Raw genomic sequence first — 27,565 nt, forward strand, 5'->3', positions numbered from 1 at the left:
CACCACTTGGAGAACCAGGCGTTACTTACATTAACAGCAAAATGAAAACGACTATCCTCTCCCACCCCATCTAACCTCAAAAGTTTAATTTATATTGATAAATGCAAAATGCGGCACGAGTGACTCCATTGCATTGGATTTACATAGAGTCTAGACAGGTTAATTTATTCAAAAGCGTAGAGCAAAGTTGCTCCATAATTTCTGAGATGTTATTTTATTGTGCCTGTGGCTAAATTAAAGGCAAATGTTACGGCCTGATTCACAAACGAATTTGTATGCGATTGATATAATTATTGCTACCGTACTGAGCACTCGTTGAATTTTATTAATGTAGCAGTGCCGTAGAAAGGGGAGGGGCCGGGGGGCCGTGCCCCCCCCCCCCAGTTTTTTTTCCCAAAAAGGAAAAACAGACCTGCATAAAATGTTGAAAATAAAATTTTATCTCCTGAGAGGTTTGAAACAATAATATTTGTACTTATTTTCATTTTTTTAACGTACGTAGGGTGATGCACAACAATGTTAAACGGCCAAAAACTAAAACAAACCAGAAATTAAGACCAGAACGTACTATGATGACTCTGAAAGGTGAAACATCTGCTGGTTTCAAGATACAGAGACAGTCGGTTTACTATTTTGTAATTGACGTTGCAAGTGTTATACTCTCTTCAGTGGTTTGCTGAGACAGTGTAGGAAGTAAATAATTCGCGTTATGCGTAAATCACAAATAGCTCTTGGAGAACGCTGGAAATAGCATTTCCAAGCTTCTAGATTACAAAATTTTCTGAGGGGGCATGTCCCCAGACCCCCCTAGCGGCTCGCGCCTCCGGCACTCGCGTACCCCCCCCCCCCCCACCCACTTTTTTTAGCCTTGCTACGGCACTGACAAGTGTGAAATTTTGTACAGTAGTTATGTGTGTTTTATCATAGAAGTAGTGTGGAGAATTGAACGCTGAATTTTCAACGATATTGCACACATATTTTAAATCTATCTTGCATGGAAATGTGTAGCAGCCAGCTGAGTTTTCATATTAAATTTTATTTTTCCATCAAGAGCCCATGATATACCAGGGCGTATTTTTGACTACAAGTGCTTAAAGGAATTATCTTAAATTTCTCCTGGTTGTTTCCAATTTAAGGAAAACTACATAAAAATAACAAAACAATAATAACGTCAAGCTTATGGAATATTGACTATTGTAGGAAACATCCAATTGGTAACAGACGTTTTCACATACGGAAAACGAAAAAACCCTTAATGTTACATTCTACTTAATACTGTCCGGGCTTGGTTGATATATTTCTCACCCTTACTATCGAAGTCACTAGTTTTTTTATAAACATGATCAACATAGTAATGGCCCCATGTTAGAATAACAGTTTGTCCATCAACATGACGAACACAGCAATAACTCCGCACAGGCCAAGGGTACACTGAAAGATCCCAGTTGCACAATTCTGTGAAGGTTTTTCTGAAAATGCTGGTGTCTGGGTAGTCGGCAACATAGTCGCGTGGGAGGCTAGTGTCTGGGCGTTGTCACATGATTTGTCAGAGCACAAAGCCAGAGACGTGATCCAAACTTTGTTGCCATCCACCTGCACGGGAAGAGATCCTTTTTCTACAGCTGAGGCAAACTCTTGGATGGTTTGGTTGAAGTTAACGGATGGGATTGACGTATTAACGACACCCAGGGCTTTTATATCTGCCAAGACTATGACGATGTCCAGGTTATCATTGTAGGCAAACCAGTCCATCACATCCGTGTTCCACTTCATGGCACTTGCAAGCGCTGAACCGACTCTATCTGCGAACCGACTTTGGACATCAGCCTCTGGAAGCGAATCAGTGGAACGCCGTTTTCGTTGTGTGAACTTTTTGATCTTTAGCTTGAAGATTTTCATCACTTCCTTATACTTTTCTTCATCCTTGGACCGCAAACATGTGGTTCCTATGTTCCACAATCCTTTGAGAGACTCCAATTTTGTACCTCGCTGGATAAAACTCCTCTTGATAGTCCAGAAGATCTTCCAACGTTGCCAGTTACTGAGATCACAGATGGACGGCAAATCTTTACCCGGCCTTAAGTAGCATGGAGTATGGGAAGCAAAGGCTATCTCTCGTATCTCTTTGCATGTTGGCTTGTTATCAGTGCGCAGCAAAGGTACAAGGGCGACCTGTAGACATTTCCGAACACCATCCATCCATTTTTGTGCATCTGCACTGAATTTGTTTCTTCGCTCGAGAAACAACCTGCAATACTTCTCAGCGTACGTTATAGCATAAGGATAGCTTGAAGCTTCGCAAGGATACTTCTTTTCCAAGCAATTTTGGTACCAATCACAGGAATCGCCAGAAGGACTGTCGCACTCCTCCGGAAGCAGCGATTTATTAGAGGGAGAGACCGTGTACGGATAAACTGTGTATTGAGAGACCGGAAGCAGCAATTTATTAGAGGGAGAGACCGTGTACGGATAAACTGTGTATTGAGAGACCGGAAGCAGCAATTTATTAGAGGGAGAGACCGTGTACGGATAAACTGTGTATTGAGAGACCGAAAGCAGCAATTTATTAGAGGGAGAGACCGTGTACGGATAAACTGTGTATTGAAAGACCGGAAGCAGCGATTCATTAGTGGGAGAGACAGTGTATGGATAAGAAGTTGATCTGATAGGTTCACGGGAACGATCATCTGACACTGATGCGCCTACATCTCTGTTATACTGGGCGGCCCATCCACTGTGCACCACAAACAGTATCAACAGAAACGTAAACACCCACATCTTACTCCAAGCTGGACCTGTAGGTTGTCAAAAGAAAATAATTAAGCGCTTAATAAGTTATGAATTAAGCATGATAATGAATCAATACGGACTAACAAGCTGGGTTTTTCCCTTGGAATAAAACATTTCCTCGCCTCTACGTCACACACTTCTTAACGGATCACCTAATTGTGTTAATAAATATCTACGCTTTGCGAGAAAATGAAAACAATCTATCGACTGGAGTGAAAGATTGAGTTTTTTGTGTCCCACTCTCGTTCGAATTTCGCTTTTTGAGCTTTTCCTTTTGCCATAAGACGGTTTCAAGTGCCTCTTATAATGATAATGATAGGATGGCAACAGTAAGAATTATTTACGCAAAAGACGCACTTCTACAAAATATGACTAAGGCCCAGGCCAAACGTCAAACTTCACATGAGACGAACTAAATTGCAGTTTTGGTCGACCCAAACAGGTGAAGCTCTAATTTTAAAAAATCTAGCGAGCGCGAGCGTCTTAAAAAGCTTGCTTACGCGAAGGTGCCAAGTTATTAAACATTTCGTCTTGTTTTATATACAAGATTCTTCTTGTTCAAGTGCAGGTGTTAAATTGATTCCTTTGAAAATATTTGAAAAAAATTCTCTCACTTACATACATTTCCCTGCATATTCCGCCAAATCATCTGTTAACTCCCCAGTGCATTTTTCTGCCACCTTCATTTGTTCTTCTTCATTTTACTTGCGGTACCGTGTCAATAGTCAGGTACTGAGTTAGAGACCTTTTTAGCTATTGAGTCAGTTATCGAGTCAGCTACTAAACGCTATCGAGATAATAGCTGCCTCGATAACTTGTTAGGCTAAAATAAATAGTTGGTTTAATATTGTAAACAAAGATCTTTGCGTCAGTTGAAAGTAATTTAAATTTAATTGTTTTAAATGATATATGAAGGATGAAGTGTTTCAATGCTTTTCACGATTTTGTTAAAATTAACAGACATTACACTTGTGTATTTTGCAACTGTTTCGATGAAGCTCACGAACATCTTAAATTGACCGAACATTACTCTTGTGTTTTTTGAAACAAGGAACTTTTACAACCACAGCTTAAACAGTCAAACAATGTATGTTGTAGACGAATGATATTAATAAATGATGAAGGCACAATCATGCATATGCAAATCATGAAGTCAAATATCATCTTATTTCAGCAAACGAATAAACTTTTACCAAGTTATGTATAAAATTGAGAGAAAACCGCGCTGCTGACGAAAATATCATGTAAAGCGTTTTATTGTTTGGATTCTTGAAAAAATGATACTGTACTTGATATAAAAAAGAAGAGTCATTTCAAATCTTTAAGTTAGTTAAAAATAAAGCTTTTGTGTTAGATACATGTTTATGTCTGTAGATGAGCAATATTTCTGTAACGTTAGATGGTAGCGTGTGCGAGTAAAAAAATAGAAGCCCGCGCACAGTTCAAAGTGCTTTATAACACTTCGCAAATTTCGTTGCTATTGTCTGCAAAACAACAACGCAAATGACTTCATCCTTCGTATTTTGAACCAGAACTCTAATATTTCGATTTTTTGTTTGGAACTAAACGTCCGCTTTATTTCGATTTTACATTCGAATGCATTTTCAGTGCTTTTTTCCCCCATTCTAGATTACGCACTTACAGTTGGCGCATCATAGATCGCTGCTCACAAGAACATCTTTACAAGTCCTTTTTTCAGGATTCCCCCCCCCCCCCCCCCCCCCCCCCGCGCCAAATTTAAAAAACAAAACAAAATAACAAATCCATGAAAACCAAGTTTGGAACTTCAGCCCAAAGAGGTACGTTATCTCATATGAAGCCCAATTCAAAGAACGTGGTGCAAAATATTAAATTTATTTATTTCCTCCTCGGGTGGGTTTGCCCCCGGGGGACTGCTTCCGTCGCACTCATTTGCTGAAACTTGTTTGAGAAGTCTACAAACAAATTTACCGCTCTAGCGTGAACATGGCCACTAACGTGACGTTTATTTATTTCAATAAAGGTCTTCAAATATCCTATCTTAAAATCACAAGCATTTGATGGTATCTCTACCAAAGCTTCGACCGTCAGGGGATAAATGGTGGAAGAAAGTGGTATAACGCAGTGAAAGTGATAAGTAATCAGGCTACGACGTCACGATGCAAAACAATCTAATATCGAGTGTCTGGAGGGTGGGGATCGTGGGGTTGACAGGAACATTTAGACAGGAACACTCGAACAGGAACACTTATATAATTAAAAAAAGATAACCCTCCTTGAGATGGATTTTTATGTTTGAGTCACTTGGTACGAATGTATTCGTAAGTTTTTTGGATTTCTCCCTCCTTGGTGCATTTATAAACAATTATTGCATGAGGTTTTAGTGCTATACGGAACAATCCAGGTCGAGGTAAGTGTTCTAAGCCGAAACCGAAGGCTGAGGCTCGTAATATTTACCACGACCTTGATTATTCTGGATTTCACTAAAACCGAATCTAATAATTGCTTTATTATACATTGTTTGTAAGAAAATAACAAAAAACGCACTGTTTAAGAAGCCAATAGACGCGCCATGTTTTTACTTCGCCGCTCACCACCTGTGTAATATAATTTGCCTTTGGAAATAAGGCATTGCGCGCGCAAACTACAGATTATTCACTTATCTGCTACAGTGATTCCCAGAATTAACTGTAGGCTGGTCGATTCTCGGGAGTCAGCGAGCCTACAGTTAATTCTGGGAATCAGATCCCAGATTTAACTGTAGGCTCTTAGCCAATGAGAAGACCTATAGTGACTACAATGTATAACTAGGAGTAGAAATCAGAGATTAGGGGAGTGCATTCGAGCTATAGGTAAAATAGATCCAAGGTTGGCAAGCAGTAGCAGAAAACCGAGATGGTCGGCCTACTAGTAGTACGCCTTATACCTCACTAAACGTGAAAAGGACAGGACAACTCGATTAATATTAATCGGATTAATATTAATCCTAATGATTATTATAATCCAGTAATAGATTATTGTAATCCAGTAATAGATTATTATAATCCAGTAATAGATTATTATAATCTATTACTAGTTTGAGCCGTGCCTTAATCCATTAGGATTAATATTATCTTATGTAAGATTAATATTAATCGGATTAATATTAATCTTAATAATAAATCTCAACAACTCAATCCTAGTCCAAAGCTTCCGAAGATTACATTATTTAACGATCTAAGGCGTCTTATAATATCTTATGCATTCTTGGACCCTGTTGCTTGGTATCTAATATAAAACCCTACCCCTAAAGATATTTTTTTAATAAGTGCATCTGCTGATAACAGTAACTGTTTGCAATTTGTTAAATGAGCTACTAAACAATATTTTAAATAAACGTATCTTTCGATTTATGTACCGGTAACTTAATTTTACACTTGGCAGCTCAAATTTGTATAGAAATTTGTATCACTCTCCTTTACAACAACAACGACACCATCATCGACAGAATTTACACCGTTCATGCTTCTGATCTTCTCACTTCAAAGTTACTGAAGGCATTTTCTACTCGCTCGGCATCCCTTCCATGAACCTTAAACGCCACGCGTACTTTGTGCGCCCTTGCAGGTCGACCGGAATCCGAACATTCTTTGGATGAATGCTATTTTATCAAAGCCACCGTGCCATGCACCGCAAAATCGCAGTGTAATAGTCAATTGTAATAGGTCGTAATTAATATAATAGTCAACGAACGAGCAAACATTGTTACATCTAGGCTTCTTGGAGTGATCGAAGAGTCGATGAGAGATCAAGAACTGTCCAAATTACCTTATTTTCATTCGGTATAGATGTAAAAATAGTATTTTAATTTGTCTTTCTTTACTTGTCGAAAAGTTTCGGTAGGATTGTTTTTGTTCAGGTATCATCTTGGCTTTAAATGCACATGTGCACTTCCTCGATTTCGTGAAAATCTATTGTTTTCTGTGCTCTTGTGTCCGTGACATAAACAATAAGTTTTGAGGGTTTCATTAGGCCTGATATGAGAGTTGCTATATTCCCAAGTAAGGAATCCATATCAGTAGAGTATGAAGACTTCAAGATAACTGACCGTCATTAAAGTGCTAGTGTAGAAAACTAAACGTTGAATCACGTCTCGAACCAATATTTCACATATATTTCAAATCTACCTTACTCTGAATAACAACCAAGATTTATTTATTTCTTATGAGAACATTGATATACCCGGGCTTATTTTTGGCTACATATGCGTATAGAGATGATCTCAAATATCCCATACATGGTTGTTTTCAATTAAAGAAACTGCACAAAAATAACAAAGCAATGAAGACGTCAATAGTTTTTATAATTACGTTTTACAAAGGGTTCATAATAGCTAAGTAAATAAACGGCATGCAGTGCATGCAGAAGCGATGACGTTTCACAAAGGGTCTAACATAATTTTGAATTTGTCAAAAACTCAACGTAAATAAAAGTAACCCACACCTTGTGAGTGATAAAGACTGTTATCAAATTGCAGTGTACATTTTTTAAACCTAAGAAGCAATTTTGGTGATTGTCTAAATAGCATAGTTAGGATCTGATGGAATTCAAATAAATACAGTAGTTATGAATGCACAGGCCAAGGATGCAAAGTTAATAATACATTTTCTTCGTAGATTTGCCCCGGAACAACAGTAGATTGCGTTATATTGTAGTGTGTCAAACGGTCTCTTGCTCACAGCGGCCCTGTATTTTATAGAATTAGAAATTTCTGTCTACTGAATCTTATAGATGCCATCATATAAAATTTAGTCTCTTTCGTTTATACATTGTGGTGTTCCATTCTGACTGCACGGGAGTATTTTGCTTTTGAGTTCTACGCGGCGATTTGTTGTTTAGTTAAACTTGTTTTCTGTTCGATTGCGCGAAAAGGACAAAAAGATAAAAGGACAAAAATATCCTGCCGGTCGGCTGCCTGCATAAAGCGATAATAATACATTTTCTTCGTAGATTTGCTCAATTGAACAACAGTAGATTGCGTTATATTGTAGTGTGTGACTTCCGATAAATGACACACGATACGCGGGAGCTAGCTTTTCAGCTGCGAGAAAGGTCAAACGGTCTCTTGCTCACAGTGGCCCGGTATTTTATAAGAATTTGAAATTTCTGTCTACTAAATCTAATAGATGCCATCATATAAAATTTAGTCTCTTTCGTTTATACATTGTGGTGTTCCATTCTGACTGCACGGGAGTATTTTGCTTTTCAGTTCTACGCGGCGATTTCTTGTTAAATTAAACTTGATTTCTGTTGGATCGCGCGAAAACGACAAAAAGACAAAAGGACAAAAGGACAAAAAGACAAAAAGATCCTGCCGGTCGGCTCCCTGCATAAAGCGATGACGTCATCAGCTACCCGTCATCGCTTAAAAAGGAGAAAAGAGAAACAAAACCTTTATGTTACATGCTACTCACTACCGTCCGGGCTTGGTTACTATATTTCTCACGCTTGTTATCAAAGTCACTACTGTTTGGTCATAATCATGATCTTAGCAATAGTGGCTCCATATTAGAAAAACAGTTTGTCCCTTAACATGACGAACACGGCAATGCCTCCATACAGGGCAACGGTACCATGACAGATCCCAGTGGCGCCTTTTATATTCCATGGTGGCTTATCTGAGACTGCCAGGGTTCGGGCGTCGTCACATGATTCGTAAGAGCAGAAAGCCACAGACTTGATCCAAACTTTGTTGCCATCCACCTGTACGCGAAGTGTTCCTTTTTCTACTGCAGAGACAAACTCTTGGATGGTCTGGTTGACGTTAACGGATCCTCTGGACGGATCAAGCAGACCCAGGACTTGTATATTTGCCAAGACTAAGACGATGTCCAGGTTTTCATTGTAGGCAAGCCACTCAACTCCAGCCCTTCTCCAATTCAAGGCATTTGCAATCACTGAAACGACTCTGTCTGCAAACCGACTTTGGACATCAGCCTCTGGAAGCGAATCAGTGTTACGCCGTTTTCGTTTTGTGAACGTTTCCACCTTTACTTTAAGGAATGTCATTACTGTGACTACTTCATCTAATTTTTGGTTCACGTAGAGGGCAATCTTCACGTCTTTGGTAAAGTTACATGTGTTTGTTATGTTCCAAAATCCTTTTATAGACTCCCATGCTGTATCTAGCACGAAAAAAGACCGCTTTATAGTCCAGAAGATCTTCCAGTATTGTAAGTAACCAAGATCACAGATCGACGGCATATCTTTATCTGGGTTCAGGTAGCATGGAGTGTGGGAAGCAAGGGCTGTCTCTCGTATCTCTTCGCATGTTGGGTTGTTCCAAGGGCGCATCAATGGTACAAGGGCGACCTGTAGACACTTACGAACACCATCCACCCATTTTTTCGCATCTTCACTGAATACGGAATATCGATCTTCGTACAACTTGCAAAACTTCTCCGCGTACTTTATAGCATAAGCATTGCGTGAAGCTTCACAAGGATACTTCTTTTCCAAGCAGTTTCGGTACCAGTTACAGGAATCGCCAGATGGGCTGTAACACTCTGGGGGTAGAGATGTAGTGGGAGAGACCGTGTATGGACTCGAAGTTGAATTATTAAGTTCACAGGAGCAATCGTCTGTCACTGAGCCCCAACTTTTGCCATGTACCTCAAGCATGCACTGGTACCAACAATAGGTTGCAGAGCGGTCCACACACAAGTGTTTGTGGCCACTTTGTTGTTGGATGTAGGCATTTGTGAGGCATGTTGCCCACTGATACTGGTTACCGTATCGGGGCAATGGAACGCACTCGGTAGGTCCTGCCGGACCCACATCCCTGTCACACTGTGCGGCCAATCCACTCTGCACCACAAACAGCAACAGGAAGGTCAGCATCCACATCTTACTCCAAGCGGAACCTGTAAGCTGCTAAACGCAAGAAAATAACTAAAATGAGGAAATTATTGAAAACACATAATAACGCAATCACGTCGCAGAAGCGCTCAATTTATGGTTGACCCTTTCGTCACCGTCGTCGTTTAAGTGCCTCTTTCGGCCAAAAACGAAAAGGTTAACCTAGGCCCACTGCAAAACCGCCACGATACTGTTGTGAGGGTCATCGCGTTCATTTAAATTTTGTCGGTAAATCGTTGGAGGAACACTTTTGGGATAACCTGCAATCAGGCTCTTTTTTGAAGTTCACATATTATATAGACAAACGCCTCAGCTTAATGACATCCGTAGCTTACCGTCTTGGAACCCGTACCGTATATTACATTTGGTTTTAAGTACGCTGAGATTAGTACGCATGAAACAATCATATGGAGACACACGAGGGATACACACGTGTCTTAGGAAAGATCCTATACTACAGTGTGCTGATATTCTCTTTCGATTATTAACCGTTAACCCTTTAATTTTATTAAAACCCATCCGGTTGTTTCGCCTTGCATCACCATTGCGCTAACTTTGCCTTTCTCGGAAAGAGATTTTAAAGCTGCCATATTCTACTGTACAAGCTAACCTTCCGAGTCTTCAGTCACATTTGCTCAGACAACACTGTTAAACAACTTAGCAGTGAAAAAGCCCGTCTGTGCTCGCAGGTTTGAAAAAGTTTACTTTCTTCAATTGCGCAAAGCGCAAACGGCTTGATAAACAGAACTACTACAAGATGTAAATTCCACTAAAAATTCAGCAGACCAACGCCTTCTTAAAAAACGCCGTTAACGTTTACATATCGTATAGGTACTTGGTGACAAAAGTTAGTCTAGATATTGCGTTCAAAAATGCAGTACTCACCAAAGATTGTCTTCTGGGAGAAACAGAGAAATAACGGATCCCAAAGCTTCGACCGCCAGGGGTAAATGTTCGAAGTAAGCGACCTTACGACTAGTGGAAAGTGGATGGTAAATACACGCTTTGGAAATATAAATATCGAGTATTTGGGGGGTGGGGGTCACGAAGGCAAACTTTCGAAGTGGGCTTATTTCCATCAGGGTTCCTGACGTGAAGATTGGATGACAACAAAATGTTGATAATATGAAAAAAAACATCTGATTTTGTGATATTTTCCCTTTCAGTCAATTGGTAGATAGTATTAGTACGAAAGTATTCAAACGTCCCACAGGACCCCTCCTTGATACACTTGCTTTGCTTATGAAACGTGAAATGTATCTTGCTTCCTCGATTTCCTAGAAATGTTTTCCGTCTACGCTTGCATGTAAATAGGTTGAAGCTTAAGTGAAGTATGAAAGATGTTTACAGTGCATTGTCTTTAGCTTATCAGTTAAAATTGCGAAATATGACTTGTTAATTTTTATTTATTCTTATTAATTTTTATTTTTTATTTTTATTGAAATGCTTTTACAACTGCATGTTATTCGTATGAGGTTTTAGATGATTTAGGATATAAACTCAATTGAACGCTTAATCTATCACTAATTTCAGGTGCGTGTTATGTTTTTCCCCATCGAGAAATTAAATACCTTGCAAAGAACAGCGACTGTGTTGACATTTTCAGTTTACTTTGAGCGGATTCATTGTTATATATCCAAATAGTGCATAAAAGAAGGTGCATGATCTAAGTGGTAATATTATCGTAACTTGACGTTTGGAGACTTAAATTTGCATATTGAATGTAAGGGTGTACATGTCATCCGCCGAAGCCGAAGGCTGAGGCGGGAAAGGATAACATCCTCCGAGATCTGCCTAATTCTTCATAATTATCATACGAAAGCCGAATTCAATAACTGTTTTATTATTCATTTGAAATATTTCCAGAGCTACAAATGAACAAAATGAATGTTAGTATGGTTTTGACCTGGAGTACACAATATACAACATCTTCCGTTTAAAATTTCATTTAAACTTCAAAACTTGGTTACCTAGATTAAAATTCCCTTTTCACTTGCTTGAAGGGTCAAATGAAGCCACATCTTATGATACAAAGCGACTTTTTCGAGTACAGGTTTCACGCGGCCATCGTTCTTGCTTTCTTCGACGTATAATTTTCGTAAAATTTCGCCAAGTCCTCCGCTGTGGCTGCTCCAGAAAATTTTTTTCTTAAAGAAACGCTTTGAAAATCGTTTGACTTGCCTTTGTTGCTTTTTTCCCCTTGTCTTCTAATAACTTGGTGATTTTCTTCTCGTCGTACTGCACAAATCTCGCCTTTTTCCCACTCGTTCTGTATCAGAGCAGTTGCTGTGTGACGTGGGAACGAGGTTGCGATCGGTTAATGCCGTGGGAACGAGGTTGCGATTGGCTAATTTTTGATGTAGGACAATCGACGTCATTTTAATGACTTCAATCGTCGTATAATAGGATCTTCTTCCAAATTTGGTCGGCGCTAGCCGGTTAGCTGGAATTAAACGGTGATTGAAAGTCAATCAGCATTGGTGTGGAGGGAGTCCTTAACCTTAATCCAGACTAGAACCATTGCACATTTCCAATCAACCTTGAACTGAAATAACGCGGTCCGTAGCAGAGTTTTTATTGACTGAATTTTTATTTCTTCTTCAAGAGTACAAAATATGCCTGGACGTATTTTTTGGCTTAATATGCTGATGAAGTTATCTTACATTTTCCACACGTGTTTGTTTAATTGCAGAAATCTTTATAAAAGTCAAGGCATTGATAACATTTAGCTTATTTTTTTACAATCATGAGAAAAATAGAAGAATTTGACTAAAATTTTTACATCCTTTCTGCCACCCGAATTCAGTCGATGTGATGATTCATTTGGGAAGTTACAATTGTGCAATAATTTATGTCCTCCTTAACTGAGTGCATAGGAGAATGTATGAACAGAAGAACAACATCTCAATTGAATCATTACAAGATCAAAATTATAAGTCAACAAGGATGTAAAAACGTTAGCCAAATCTGTCTATGCTTTTAAAAAGGGTGTAAATAGATAAGCATGTTGGTTACATAAGGAAAACAAAAGCAAAACATTATTTTGCATACTACTTGCTACCGTCCGGGTTTGGTGAATGTATATTCCACGCTAAAAAGTCACTATAATTTGCTCACTCAGTGATCACCACAAAAATGACTCCATGTTAGAATAACAGTTTTTCCATCAACATGCTCAACACAGCAATAACTCCACACAGGCCACCACTACTGTCAGCAATATTAGCAGCACCTTTCCAAGAGGATTTAGGTTTGGAGGCTTCTCTGAAACTGCCAGTGTCTGGGTGCTTTCACACAATTTATCAGAGCACGAAGCCAAAGACTTGATCCAAACATTGTTGCCATCCACTTGCAAGGGAAGAGATCCTTTTTCTACAGCTGGAGCAAACTCTTGGATGGTCTTGTTTAAGTTAACCGATGGATCGGAGTGGACGTAGTAATGATCCCCAGGGCTCTTTTGTCTGCTAAGGCCATGACGATGTCCAGATAGTCCGTGTCATTCAAACGTTCAGGGTAGGAAAACCAGTCCATCACATCCGTGTTCCACTTCAAGGCACTTGCAATCTCTGAACTGACTGCATCAGCAAACCGACTTTGAACATCAGCCTCTGGAAGGGAATCAGTGCAACGCCTGTTTCGTCGGAAGAAACGTTTTATTTTTAGCTTGACGAATCTTGTGACGTCCTTGTAATTTTGCCCAGCATATCTGACAGCACAATTGGTTCCTACTACCAACAGTCCTTTCAAAGTCTTCCCTGCTGTATCTAGCTTGACAAAAGCGCAATTGATGGTCCAGAAGATCTTTGAGAATTGAGAATAATCAAGATCGCATATCGACGGCACGTCTTTATCTGGATTCAAGTAGCAAGGTTCGTGAGAGTTAAATGCCTTCTCTCGTAATGCCTCGCACGATGGGTTTTCCCATCTGCGTAGCAAAGGTGCTAGAGTGACCTGTAGGCACTTACGGACGCCATCTACCCATTTCTTCCCATCTTCGCTAAATAAGGAATATCGCTCGTATATCTCAGCGTATTTTATTGCATATGCATTGCTCGTTGTTTCGCAAGGGTATTTCTTTTCCAGGCAGTTGCGATACCAGTTACAGGAATCGCCAGCCGGGCTGTAACACTCCTGGGGCAGAGATAGGGTGGGATAGACCGCGTCTGGATCACAGGAACAATCTTCTGAAACTGAGCCACTTTCTTTGTTATGTACCTCGATCATGCACTGCTACCAGCAATAGGTTGAAGAGCGGTCCACGCAGATATGTTTGTGGCTGCTTTTTTGTTGGATGTAGACATTTGTCATGCAGGTTGCCCACTGATATTTGTCATAGTATTCGGACAATTGTACGCATTCGCTGGGTCCTGATGGGCCTACATTCCTGTCACACTGTGCGGCATATCCACACCGCACCACAAACAACAACAACAGGAGAGTCGACTTCCACATCTTACTCCAAGCTGGATTTATCAAATATCTGTCAAAATAAAATATTTAAAATGAAATAATGTCATCACTCATAATAATAACTCGTAATACGTGTAATCTATTTCAAAATTACGGAGGAGATTGCGTTTTCTATCATGGCTGATTAGCAAACAGTCATTGTTTTGTGTTAAAAGTACACCAATGTTAAGTTGTGTCATATCTGTGGAAAAGGGGCATTTATATTTTTTAAAGCAAATAATCCAGCCCCATGTCAAATCAATTAAGTCCCTGGTTATATAATTACAAAACATCGAAATGTAGGTTAACACATGCAAAACGCAAGACAATATCTCAAACCATAATTAGTGGTATAATAAGGGGAACAAACAAGCTACCGAAACAAGAAGCAACAATAATTTCTATGTCACGGATCATCACAAACCAAGTAAATACAATAAATGCAAAACATGTTTTGCATTAGTATGGTAGAGAAGGTGGTTATGACCATAAATTCGACAACTTGCGCTAAACTGCATTTACATGTCTTGACAATACTGAAGCTTGTCCGAACCCGCCTCTCAATGTCCCAAGCACTAACCCATTTCTTTAAGATACCGTTGTAAATTAATTTACTGTGAATTATTATCACGAGCGTTTGCACAAGTGAAACTTTGTGAGATATGAATGACTCACTTCCACTCACTCAATGATTTAAATGATGTCTCCACTAAAGCTCTCTATTAGCTGAAGGAAGCGAGTGAGTCTTTGAGAAGGTGCAGCGAATTCTAATGCCGAAAGGAATAACTAACTGCAAACTGAAGCGATGGTTAGCAAAAACCGTCAATAAAGATAGCAGACATCGTTCGAGACAGATGCGAAATAAAGTCCATGTATTATATGGACAAGTTAAATGTTACTTTTTTACCCGTCTGGTTTCTCTTTTCATCGATTATGCGCTTGCACTGCCCTTGTAAATCAGGTAAAGCCATAGCAGGTATTGAATTGTAAATGCCTCCTTGAGAGTCTCCGGTCCGATTCGTTCAGTCTGAGCTTAGCAGGGCGGAATACCCGGTCTGCGTTCGCAGGTTACGAAGAAGTTTGCTCTCTACAATTGCGCAAAGCGAAAGAATTCAGCAAAGCAGACCAACGCCTTCTTCACTTATAAACATTTGCTGCAAAAGTCGTTTACGTTTACATATCGTAAAGGTACTTCTACCGTACTTGTCGACAAAAGCTATCCACAAATTGCGTTCATTATACATACTCTAATAAAATACTGTACTCACCACAGATGTTTCATTAGGAGAAACTGAGGAATAACAGATTCCAAAGCTTCGACCGTCGTAAAATTTCGTTGTATTTGGCAAAAGAAATGACACAAAAACACGGGTACAGATTATTTTTTTCTTTTTTGAAAACAAGAACCTGTTTTAGAATTTTAGCCTAAAATGGTTCTTATGTGAAGGGTGCTTAAAAATGAAATTTTAGCCTAACAGGTTCTTAAATGTTAGGTTCTTATACGCGGGTTTTTACTGTAGTAGACCCCGGATCTTTCGCGCTTCGTGCTCTGTAATCTCAACTTGTAGGCGAGTCTATCACTGAGTTTATTCCAGAGTCATACAGGTTGTATTGGCCACATTTCGTAGAAAACCACGTCACGATAGCAACTATTGAAAAAATTGCTTTACAGTTTCAAATGCTCTTTGTTTTATAATCCGCCGAATGGAATGGATGGAAATTTGCGTTTCAAAAATTTTATGGCTCGCTTTGAAGAGATTTGTTAGACGGTGCTCCATTGTTATTGAGATGATCGAGTATGTTTTTTCCTGGTGTACAAATGGTAGATCCGTCCGTTCAATTGTGTAAATAGGTTATTTACAACTTGTAGATCGGTGCGATGCATTTTGTTTTTTAGCATATACAGAAACTTATTGGAAGTGTTCCTGATGAAAACTGAGTCGTCGTATTCTTTTCGCTTGCCTAAAACGTAGACATCACCTTATTCGTGTTTCATGTGAATGTGCAACAGCAGCTAGTAATACAGGTTTTTTTATCAATATCCAAGGAACGCTTTACTCGTGGATTGAACTTTTTGATCGATATCTTAGTGATTTTGATCAGCCCTTGACCTCCTTCTTTAAAGCAATTGCGGGAACTGTTTGATCCACATTTGTCGTCAATGTTCCATAGCCCACTGAGAGATTCCCAAACTCTTTCCACTCGGAAGATGTACCCTTTAATGACCAAAAAGATCTTGAAGTATTCCTTGCAATTTAGATCACAAATGGATGGAACGCCTTGGTCTGGATTAAGGTAGCAAGACACTTGAGATTCAAACGCTTTTTGTCCTACCTCTTGACACGTTGGCTTGGCCCACGGACGCAGAGCAACGGCACTAGGTTGACCTGGAGGCACTTACGAACACCATCAACCCATTTCCTCCCGTCGGAACTGAAAATGCTTTTCCTATTATTATACAACCAGCACATCTCTTCAGCATACCTAATTGGGTCGGCATTGTTTGTGTTTTTACAAGGATACTTTCTTTCCAAACAGCTTCGATACCAAAGGCAACTCGTTCCAGAAGGACTATAGCAAAAGGAAGGTAGAGATGAAGTGGGCCTGGAGATCGTTGGTTTCGGAACGGAGCTGGGTGTACACGAGCAGTCGCTTGTGACTGGGCCAGATTCTGGCGGACCCGCGGGGGGCGGGCGGGTCACGGGCGGGGGGCGGGGCGAAGGCGGGGCGGGGGGGGAGGGGGGAGGGGGAACGGAGGGGCGGGGGCGGGGGGCGGGGGGGGGGGGGGTAGGTTCCTTGTCATGCACCTCTATCATGCACTGGTACCAGCAATAGATTGCAAATTGGTGTTGACAAATGTGTCTATGGGAGCTCTTCTGCAAAATGTAGCTATTGGTAAGGCAGGTAGCCCATTGATACTGGTTATTGTAGGATGGTACTTTTACGCAAGCTGTGGTTCCCGAAGGACCAAAAAATGGGTGGCACGAGTACTGCTGGGTCCATCCGCGCTGTACGAGGAACAACAGGGCCAATAGTGACCACATTTCCATCTCCCTGTGAAACAAGATCATCAGTTGTAAACCTTTATCATATGAATCCTACCAATAATCACTCCTTGTAACATGACAACAATTCGTCAGAGCAAACGTTTGGCTCGAACCCCTCTGAATGCTTGCAAAATAAGCTTTCAAAAACGTAAATTCTTTGAGTCATTGCTGATATTGCATTTCTCTAATACGCTTTACTACTTTCGCTCATATCATGTCAGTAAATAATTAACTCGCCATGTCCAAAAACCAACTTGACACTCAAAAAAGGTCATGAAAACCTGAATAGTTAACTCTTTTAGAAAATGACAGAGCTCATATACTAGAAATTAATGTCATTTGGGTTTCTCTGTTGAAAGAAGAAAATTGATGGTTGCTGAGATTTCGCGGTCATCATAGGAATCGCTTCCTACTGCTAATCAAGCTTACAATGCCACAAAGCAGTTTTAGTGTTGTTTCATGGATTCTATCAATTAGGCAGGAACTAAAGTAAAGCTAAATAGAAATCATAACACCTTGGACGCACCTAAATAATACCGCTTTTTATTTTAATAAAGGGTTCGTGATATTGAGTTTTAGAAATCAAACTGTTTGCGCAGATAAATGAAACGCATCATGCAGCGATATGCAGCGGACAGTTAAGTATAATTACTTTATTATTAGTTATTTGATATAGAGTTTCAGAAATCAGGGAACATTTTATACACGTACAAAAATACAAGAGGACCCCGCTATCTCGAACTCCCACTAATGTTAACATATCGCATCAAATGGATGTTTTTTCCCTCAACAGTCCCATGGCATGCAAGCTAGCTAATTTTTAGGAGAACTTGACTAGATCGAGGGCTGTTTTGTCTGCTAATACCATTACCAATTCGAAGCTGGTGAGGTCGCTCGCAGCTACTCGCATTTGCAGACAATTCCAATATGTCAGTATACGTATGTAAGCTAATGGAAAACATATTCCTATATTGTAACCCCCTCCCATATAAGCCCTTTCCCATCAATCTTACTTACATCCTCACAGAAAATTAGAAATAGACAATGAACAAGTTTGCAAGTAGAGTACAGATAAAAACGATTACTCAGAGAGGCTTTCTTACAATATATCCGTTATCAAAGTCTAAAAATCGTTTCTGGCCAGGTGATTTGACAAACGAGTTTTTACAAGTCCTTAGGAATCATGCTCCCCCAGTTGTAATCCCACCTAATACCCCTTCGGAAGCTGTATAAGCCCAGCGCTTTTAACCTGCATTTTACACTACAGTCCCTTCAGAGGCCAGACCCCTGGTGCAAAGAAATCCCTGGTAAAATAAACGAGCTTTATTCTTCAGCCTGACCAAAGGTTTTATTCTTCAGCCTGAGCAAAACGTATTGGAACGTATTGGAGTCCCCGTGCCAACGATCGCATTTTCCATGTCATTGTTTAAGAAGCGGTTCGGATATTGTAGAGGCTTCATTCTATTGTTTTTGCGAAGCAGGAAGTCGAAATTTGATCAGTCATTTAGATCTCTGATATTGAGTTTCAGATGGCGAGAGCGTATCAAACAATTCATGATTGATAGGTACTTAAGATGTTTTGAAAGTTCTCAAAATTATAGGACGAGTGCATGCAATTTGAAACCTTCCAGACGTATTGAGTTGGTAAATTTCAGGTACAACAAGCTTGTGCAAGTTTTTTACTATTAAAACATTTGACAAAACGGCACCAAAATTGCACGTCTATCTAGCTTGATGTACCTCGACCACAACAGAAATTAGCGGTAAACTTTTGTACATTTGATAATCTAATAGACTATTCATTACCCTCTCTTTTCTCTAAAGTTCGTCGATAGCGCGAAGATTTAAAAAAAGAAACTGCTTACAATCCAAAGTAAAATCCATCAACTTGAAAAATGATGATAATAGCGAATAATACGCTGTTGTCATAGTAACTTAATTGGCACCTCTACAGAGTTTCTCGACCAATCATACTCAAGTAATTTTGTTGAGTGCACAAGGAGAAACGAAGTCATGCGAAAATGAACTCGTCACTGCGGGAAAACTACAATGCGGACTTAATTTTGCCTAGTTCCTTGCGAACCGTAAACACCCACCACTAACAATGTGCCAAAGACACGGAACACATGGATATCGAGATTGTAAAGCAAGCTTGCTTCAGACCAATAAAGTTGTGACATCCTGTTGTGACAAATATATATTTTTATAATTCCCCAAATGAGTATCGGTAATTGATCGCTTATTTCATCATTTTGCTGGCTGCTTTCGACTATCAGAGTAATAGTGCTCCAACTTGCTTTTCGTGACGAGAAAAAAAGTTCATCCTTACGTGTACAGGGCCCGCCAGTGACAGAGGGTTTTACTTTCGTCAGACCTTTTTGCAACATCAAGGGGCGACATTCGCTGAGTAAGCACAGTTTCCAACCGTGGGTGTTAGTCGCTGAGATGAGTGAATCGTTTACGAAAATTGTTAGCGTTTAGAAAGATTAGCCATTTGATTTGAGCTGACGGAAATAAAGCTAACCTGTACGGTTTTTACTGTTTGAGTTCATATAAATCTGAAAATGAGCCACACTGCCAAGTTTACAACATAAACTATAACGGATCGTTTCAAAACTGAAACATTCCCCAGCCTTGTTAAAAGTTCCGCCTAACTGCTCTTGGAAATCTTAACAACGAACAGACGATTTCAAAGAAGCGTCAAAGAAAAATAATTAAGAAGAATTTATATATAACATTTCTTTATCTGCAGTTGAAATATACTCAATTAGCAAACTCTGTGACTGCTTAATTTTGTAGCTGCTAAACATTCACCATGACTTCGCACGAAAGATGAAATATCATAGGCGCGTCACTGTGCATATTCACCGCGAAAGAAATAACAGAAATAAAGACAAATCGCGATCGAGATTCGTCAGAGTCACTTACACCAAAGAGGCAAGTTTCGTCTCAAGTTTTAGGCCTTCAAAAATGATATCTGTGCAAACAAACACAACTTTGTATATGTTAAATACTTATGTTAACGTTGCAGAGAAGTGTAAGGGAACACAATTTTATCCCCCTCACTTTACGAAAAGCTCTCCTTAGGAACATACTGACCCTAAGAAAACAAAATTGATTAATTGTCGTATGTAAACGAAACTTCAAGGCGACATTTTTTATGAAACTCCAGAGTTTCGTCTCAATTTTCCTTTCCATGCATCAGATATTCCAGCGCCCATGCATGATTCATCCATACACGCACATGCCGCGTGTATACAGGCAAGATAACATATGGGATAAAATGAAATTTAAAAATGGTTACTCACCTATAATATTTTCAGATATTCTGCAGTGGTTTCTCGGAGTAGGATTGAATGCAATGACCAACCAGCTCGCGATCGACGTTTGGGTGTAACTGCAGACTGGAGTGAAAGTGCTCTCCTTATAAATTTGCTACGTAAGCTTGCATGACGTTGTTAATTGCTTGGGGCATATTTCACGCATGTTAAATATGTAAAGTAATGTCATTATCCAGCTCCGCTTCGTGGAGTACAATAAAGCCTGGTTTTCACTCGTGACGCAAGCACAAGCGCAAACATAAGCGCAATCACGCAAAAAGGATAAATTTTGATGCTTGTGCTAGCAAAAAGAATGCAATGTGCTTGTGCTTTTGCTTTAATCGAAGCCGTTTTTACGGTAAAATAAGAGCTGTTATATTTATGCTTGCGCTTGTGCTTGCGTCGCTAGTGAAAACCAGGCCATAGCGTAGAATGCCTATTGTTCTCGGGACATTTACTTACAGTTAAAGAAAGTTTATGTCTGTCACAGGCGCGTAGGAAGGGGGGTTCGAGGGGTTCAAACGAACCCCCTTTGGAGGTCAATAATGGAGGACTGAAAACACAAACTGTTGATTTTCAGCTTTTAGCAAATAGTGGGGGAATTGAAAACAAACATTTAGTGTTGCAGCTTTTAAATTACCCTGCATGAAAACGCAAAAAGTATCGGGAAAGTATTAAATTGTTAGGAGAATGGGCTCTCCTCATTGGTTCTCATGACCTCCACCCGAGGATGATGCAATTGTCAAGTTTGCTTTACGAATAGTCCTGTAGTGAATTAGTAAGTAAGTGGCCTCAATATATCCTAGTGACCTAGTATTATATGTAGTCAAAATAATCCCATCGTTGAAAAATATTTCCTTAACAGGCGTTCGGGATTTGATAAATGGAGTATCAATAGACGAAAGGCGGGAAATACAATTTCGGGGGACCCAGTTGATACGTGTATTTAGTGCATATTGACGCTTTGACGCTGCGTTTAGTACATTGACGGTGGAGCCGGGGTCTGGGGGGCGGGGGGCCGGCCGGCGCCGCCCGGCAGGAGGGGGGCAGGCGGGAGCGGGGGGCGCGGGGAGAGCGCCGGGCGCCGGGCGCGCCGCGACACACACCACGGGGCGAGAGCGGGCGGAGCGCCGGGGGACGGCCGACGGGGGCGCCAGGCACACCCCCAGTCAAAAACACATCGAGCCTCCTTAAGCTTTTACCCTGAGATGCCTTTGTACCACAAGTCAAGCTTTTGTAAAACGTTTAGTGTACTAAGCCGGTATGTATGTATGAATGAATCAAGTTAACAAATCGCCGGAAATAAGTGTTATTTTACACTCCATTGAGTTTGAAATATTGACGTGCACAATGCTGAAAATAGCATTTCCGGGCCTCTAGATTTCAAAATATTCTGGGGGACATGCCCCCAGACCCCCCAAGAAGCTCGCGCCTTCGGCGCTTGTATTTAATAACCCCCTAAAAAATATTCCTGTCAATACGAACACCCTTCCTAAACCTCAGCTACGCGCCTGTGTCATGACGCTTGTTAATATTCATAGACGCTAAGAAAGAGCTGTTTTCATTGGTTGCTATGAATGCGCGACACTACTCATTAGATCATGCTAGGGCGGCAAACCAAACAATGAACTCAGCGCCTATTGTTTCTTTCTTTCAGGTACAAAATATCTCACGATATTTGTTCTCTATAACACCGGCCTAGTTTAACAGGTTCCGTGTTGTCCTTTTAATCCTTCTTATAGTAAGAAAGATTCAAAAACGGTAAAAACATGAGAAAAACGTTGTAAAGAAACGTTGAATAATAAACTTCTTAAGGTGGATTTCCAAAGTTGCGTTATTTTCCACGCACGTCAACGTAAAAGAAAATTTTAAACGTACGTAAAAATGTAGTTTTACGGCGCGATTACGTGCATCGACTTTACGTTGTCTAATTTCCAATACCACGTTTAGTTCAAGGTATTTACGTACGTTACACGCACGTATACGCACGTAGCAATGGTGAGGGTTTTCGAAAAAGTTGAACTGAGTTCAACTTTAAGATGGATTTCAACTGTCGCGTAAATACTTGTGTACGTAAAAGGTGCGTTAAAAAACGTACGTTGACCAATTTCCACTGTCGCGTTAAAAGTAATAAAAAACGTTTCTTTTTTTGGCGCGTTAAACGTAAGTAAATGCCCGCCATCCTGAATTCTGGCGCCAAAAAGCAAGGAGATCGCGGGCAATTTGATTTGCCTGCCGCCAAAAGCCTGATTTTCACAAGCGACGGAAGCACAAGCACAATCACGCAGAAAGGATAAATTTTGATGCTTGTGCTTGCCGCAAGCACGAGCACAAGCATAAAACTGCAATGTGCTTGTGCTTTTGCTTGAGCATGTGTTGAGTCGAAGCCGTTTTTACGGTGAAATAAGAGCTGTGTTTTTCGAGCTTGTGCTTGCGTCGCTAGTGGAAACCAGGCTAAAGATATGGCACCCACTGCCACTGACTGGAGACAAGCGTTTGCTTCTCCCTTTTTTCGACGTTTTTGCTTGTTTACAAGCTAAAAACGTAAAATAGGGGTTATGTGGTAAAAATGTGGAACCACATATTTGTAAACTCTCAAGGGACTTTTTTAATTTCTCAAGGGACTGTTTTAATTTCTCAAGGGATTACTTTCCGCTGTGGGTGATCTCGTGGAAAAAAACGTGACTTGTCACATTTACAAACGTTATATAACAATTTTAAAAGTGACATGTCAGCTTTCTTATCTCAACGCACGTGTGTCTGAAAGGCGATCTATAAAAAGCGTCGCACAAACAATGGATTGCGTAACTAAAACACGAATTAATAATCACTAGCACTTACATCGTTTAAAAATTACAAACGTCAAAAATAAACCATACCAAAAAACTCGCTCTTTTCAAAGATATTATTGAAGTCAAAACAAATGGCTTCTTTTAGCTTAGGAGCGGTTAAATATTAGGCCAAATTTGGTCGCTACATGCAAGCGCAATTCTATTTCGTCATCAGCCTAGGTCGTTAGGGACGAGATTTCGCGTTGATAGCAATGTTGCATGAATCGGCTTTACAACATGCGATCGTATCTACGCAGTTCGAGTGAAATTTCGGTCAAAGACAGCAAAATTCTTTCGTATTTCATCTTCAAATATAATTCAAAAGCATTCACTGTATATATGGCTTTTGTTTAATCCTGGGTCTTGATATCCGACCCTCGCAGAGCCTAGACAAAACGCAGCTTGAGTGTAACGATTTGTTTACGCCGCAATTATATGCGCAATGTTTTCCCCGACAGTAGTCGGAAATATCCGTATTTTTTTTCGTGCTTTTTCGTGGAGCAATCGTAACGATACGGCCTTGAACACATTGAACAGCGGTCTACCTATAACAATATAATTCAAATATGGCGTCGCAAAAACAAAGCGTCGAACGCATATTTTGCTGTTTCATTTGCTAATTTCGCTGCCGTAATCGACTGCCTTGAAAAGTCCTTGCAATTTTAAAGTATAAAATTGTCAGATCTCGCTGAAATTTGCACTGTTTATTTGTGTAATGTTAAGGAATATGTGTATAAATACCCGGCGCGGACGAGCCATTTTTGACAAAATTATATGGCTGCATTTCCTCCGCGAAGATAGGAAATTGTTAAACTAAACTACAAAGAAACTGTAGTGATAAGTTCGAAGAACAATGCACAGGATAAACCTTCGACTCATACTTCATGCAAAAACGTCGATATCTCGAAGAGACTTTGATTACCTACGGCAAAGACGCGAGATAAAAAAAATACTCCAAGAGATACTGAGGGCGCTTTCCATTTTTATTGAATTTTCGGTGAGAATTTTTCGACAAATGGAACAGTGCAAATTTTTCCGTCACGTCAACGGAACGGGAAGAAGCTGTTCCTTTTGAAAAGTTCCCCGTTTGATAGAACTGCGAAGAGCCTGGGTCCAAAAAACATGATGATCGAAGGTGAAACGTTTCTACTTTATCTTCCTTAAGCCTTGATGGAAGTTCAAAAGAAAAACCCTCACTCTTAGTGTAGAAACGTCCTCTATCTACACTTGACAAGAATTCTGGATACATTTGAAGCGATTTAAGGGGTAAATTTTAGCGTTCTTGGGTTCAGTTGCTTATATGACCTTGCATCCACTGCGAACGAACGGTCCGGTTGTGGCAAATGGAACGGGAAAACTTTATTAAAACACGTTTAAAACATCAGGCCCTATTTATTCATTTTTGAGTCATTTTATAAATACTTCAGAAAGACACCATAAAGTGACTAAAATTTTGAGTAGGCCTTCCCAGCTTCCCGATTAACAACCTACGTGGCCTGACGCCAAGCGTTTTCTTTCACAACTCCGTTCTTGTAATTTGTGTCTGTAGTCAGTTCCATATTGGTGACAATTTTCGAGCTCCCTCGATGAGAAGTGCTTCTTCATCTGAACGCAGTAGTGAAAGAAAACGCTTGGCGTCAGGTCACGCTGTGAATCGAGAAGCCGGGAAAGCCTACTCAAATCTTTATTCACTTTATGGTGTCTTTGGGGCCCTATTATTTAAAAAATGACCCGTGGTCATATTCACACATTTCTTTACCTAGTGTGTGGTATTCATGATAACAGTTTTGAAACAGCTTTCTTATTACCCAGCCGTAGGTAGAAAAGGAGAAAGTCCCGGGGGGTACTCCCATAAATTTCGGATAGGGGGTGCCGCGAAGATCCTTAAACCCTGACCCTATTTAAGGATAAAGAAAGCGAAAAAAAGCCCTTTTTAAGGGCCAAAACCGAAAAATGACACCCTATTCAAGGAAGGAGAAGAGTTCTGTGACGACCCAAATAACGGCTAACTGCACACGGCAAAGCGCAAATCTTTAAAAAATCGCTTTTCTTCAACTTGAATAGCCTGCGTTGCAGACGAACAAAACCCCGGTATAGTCCTATACTATACCAGGGTTTTGTTCGTTTGCAACGCACGTTAAAACTTGAACGGATAGTTCAGTTTAAAGTTACCTTTTTTTTTCGTTTAGCTGGACGTTTATTTTAGCTGATAGAATGTAGGCACCTTAACTAAGGATCACACAAGGAACACAATGCCAAAAGGAGCAAAAATGATACCCTATTTTAGGACCGAGAACCTCAAAAACCATACCCTATCCCGCGGCACATACCTATATAGCCAACATATGGGAGTACCCCCCCCCCCCCCCTGCGGGAGAGAAGGAAACGGTTGTCTCCAGCGGGTGCCATTACTTTGGCGGCAGGCAAATCAAATAACCCGTTAGCCTGCGTGGCCGGCGTCCACGCTCGAATTAACTCCCCTTCTCCTTCCCCTTTGAACGCCGGCCACGCAGGCTAATAACCCGTGATCTCCTTGGTCTTTGGCGCCAAAAATCAGGATAGCGGGCATTTAATTCAACGCACGTAAAAAAGAAACACTTGTTATTACTTTTTACGCGAGAGTGGAAATCTGTCAACGTACGTTTTTAAACGCCCGTTTTACCTACTCAAATGAGACAGTGGAAATCAACCTTAAATCAGACATTTTTTTACAAAAGAAAACAAAACAAACAAAACTAAAAAAAAATCCTGCTTAGAAAAATTGCTCAGCGCTCCCCCACTTTATTTTTTAAAAAAATATAATGGTCCATCCATCCCTTACATCCAGGATAGCTTAAAGTGCAAAACGAAAACCAAACCAAAAAAATCCGGAAATTCCGTTTGGGATGATCCTGGAACACGACTTTTTTGCTTTTTTTGGAAGGTAGTCTCGCCGTTTTCCCGTTTGAAACATTCCAACTGGATATTCATGTTTCATTTACTGTTTTGTATCTTTTGCACCAAATCCAGGTCTTTTGGCTTTCACGGACGCGCTCAACCCGCGGGGTTTATCGTTCGGGGGATCCCGAGAGTTATCCCGAGCATGTCTTTCCGCACAGCTATCCCATAATGCATCCAATTTTTCTCCGAGGGAGCCTGGGAAAAAAGTCGGCAGCGGCAAAGTAAACCGGCAAGTGAAAAGCAAAGTTCAAGTCGAAATTGTACTTCTCGAGTGTAGCTCAGAACGAAGTTATGCATCCGATTTTGGTGTTATATTTTGCTTTCAAGGAAGAAGGAAAAGCTGTTGAAAAGAGGAGGAAATCGTACCAATGGTAAGGTCATTTATTTTACGTATCAGGTGCCTTTTGCGACTAGATCCCGTGCCTGTTTTCACATCATGTGCGACATTGTTAAAATAAGGTGGTCTAAACTTGTACTCTATCGTTATTATGATGCTGACAGTATTGTAGAAAAGAAGCAGCGGTACTTTACGTGCTCCCTGTGATGTCTGTTTTATTGAGTGCTGCTGTATTTCAATAAAAAAGCAATGTCCATATACCCCAGGGCTCAATCAATCAATCTTTAATCAATCAATCTTTATTTCGCTCTACAATTAAGCCTAATTACATGCCTTTGATACATTTATTATTATTACATATGGTAGAGTAGAGCAGGAACTCTCGACAAACCCTTGTGGGCTTAACAAGGCTGCTTGTTGATTTCTCAAAGTTCAACCATTTAAAACCTGAAAATGTAATTTTTAAATCCTCAGTTTAAAGTTGTCAATTGCAACCTTAGGTAGCCAGTTGTTAATGAAAAACATGTAAAAGTTAATTTACAGTATATTTGTGCATGTGATCAGACGAATTATGGAATAGGCCTTATCACGGTTTTCGATGCCATCTTGGCGAGTAGGCAAAGGGGGTAGAAATTACAGTGTTTGTATGGGAATCCGACGGCAAATATCTTTTAAAAAAATTGAATTTTGGACAACTTATGAATTGTAAAGTTAAGATGCTAGTCAAAAGTTTTTATTCGCCGAGTTTGAAGGATGTAGCTGGGCTAGAAAGCGTTCAGTCCCATACATTTGTCTATAATTTTTTCCACAAATTGACGCGGTTGGCGGGAAAAAAAAATATACCGGTAGACAAATTATGGGAAAATAAAAACATAACTGAAGGTTTTCTAGCCCCGGAAATTCGGCGGATAAAACCTTTTGCCTAGTATCTCAACTTTACAATTCAAAAAGTTGTCCAGAATTCAATTTTTGTAA

At 40.1% G+C, this 27,565-nt stretch overlaps 3 protein-coding genes and 2 pseudogenes across 7 annotated transcripts in view; 1 reads left to right on the forward strand and 4 right to left on the reverse strand.

Moving 5' to 3' along the window:
• The window catches only part of LOC144642710 (uncharacterized), a 126,845-nt gene that overhangs the window by 78,558 nt on the left and 20,722 nt on the right, over positions 1-27,565 (forward strand). The window lies entirely within an intron of this gene.
• LOC144642693 (uncharacterized) lies at positions 1,017-9,660 on the reverse strand. Of its 3 annotated transcripts, none has more exons than XM_078501724.1 (3): positions 9,641-9,660; positions 2,714-2,764; positions 1,017-2,386 (listed from the first exon to the last, which is right to left on the reverse strand). In XM_078501724.1, exons 1-3 carry the CDS (start codon positions 9,652-9,654, stop codon positions 1,366-1,368), a joined length of 1,086 nt encoding a protein of 361 aa, XP_078357850.1. In that variant the 5' UTR covers positions 9,655-9,660; the 3' UTR covers positions 1,017-1,365. The 3 variants fall into 3 exon arrangements, with proteins under 3 accessions (XP_078357850.1, XP_078357848.1, XP_078357849.1); XM_078501722.1 differs by lacking the exon at positions 9,641-9,660 and adding an exon at positions 3,413-3,763 and having other exon boundaries at positions 2,714-2,795; XM_078501723.1 differs by lacking the exon at positions 9,641-9,660 and adding an exon at positions 3,409-3,763 and having other exon boundaries at positions 2,714-2,795.
• LOC144642684 (uncharacterized) lies at positions 6,960-11,725 on the reverse strand. 2 transcript variants are annotated; one of them, XM_078501711.1, is made up of 2 exons: positions 11,637-11,725; positions 6,960-9,681 (listed from the first exon to the last, which is right to left on the reverse strand). In XM_078501711.1, the coding sequence occupies exon 2, from the start codon at positions 9,652-9,654 to the stop codon at positions 8,317-8,319; it is 1,338 nt and encodes a 445-aa protein (XP_078357837.1). In that variant the 5' UTR covers positions 9,655-9,681; positions 11,637-11,725; the 3' UTR covers positions 6,960-8,316. The 2 variants fall into 2 exon arrangements, with proteins under 2 accessions (XP_078357837.1, XP_078357838.1); XM_078501712.1 differs by lacking the exon at positions 11,637-11,725 and adding an exon at positions 10,552-10,605.
• Positions 12,801-14,118, reverse strand: LOC144640726 (uncharacterized; annotated as a pseudogene).
• On the reverse strand, positions 15,710-20,578 carry LOC144642717 (uncharacterized; annotated as a pseudogene). Its single transcript, XR_013568767.1, has 3 exons — positions 20,471-20,578; positions 16,912-17,169; positions 15,710-16,788 (listed from the first exon to the last, which is right to left on the reverse strand). The product of XR_013568767.1 is annotated as an uncharacterized LOC144642717 (transcript).

The sequence above is a fragment of the Oculina patagonica genome, chromosome 2 (genome assembly GCF_052425735.1).
Source record: "Oculina patagonica isolate OP01 chromosome 2, crgOcupat, whole genome shotgun sequence".
In the NCBI taxonomy this organism is placed as follows: Eukaryota; Metazoa; Cnidaria; class Anthozoa; order Scleractinia; family Oculinidae; genus Oculina; species Oculina patagonica.

What these genes read in the sequence shown, in the direction of transcription:
- LOC144642693 (XM_078501722.1), bottom strand. Translation starts at nt 3,476, where the DNA reads ATGAAGGTGGCAGAAAAATGCACTGGGGAGTTAACAGATGATTTGGCG. An exon ending in GGCGGAATATGCAGGGAAAT is followed by an intron (nt 2,796 to 3,412) that starts GTATGTAAGTGA and finishes GACAACCTACAG; the next exon opens with GTCCAGCTTGGAGTAAGATG. An exon ending in GGATGGGCCGCCCAGTATAA is followed by an intron (nt 2,387 to 2,713) that starts CAGAGATGTAGG and finishes CTCTCCCTCTAA; the next exon opens with TAAATCGCTGCTTCCGGAGG.
- LOC144642684 (XM_078501711.1), bottom strand. Translation starts at nt 9,654, where the DNA reads ATGTGGATGCTGACCTTCCTGTTGCTGTTTGTGGTGCAGAGTGGATTG.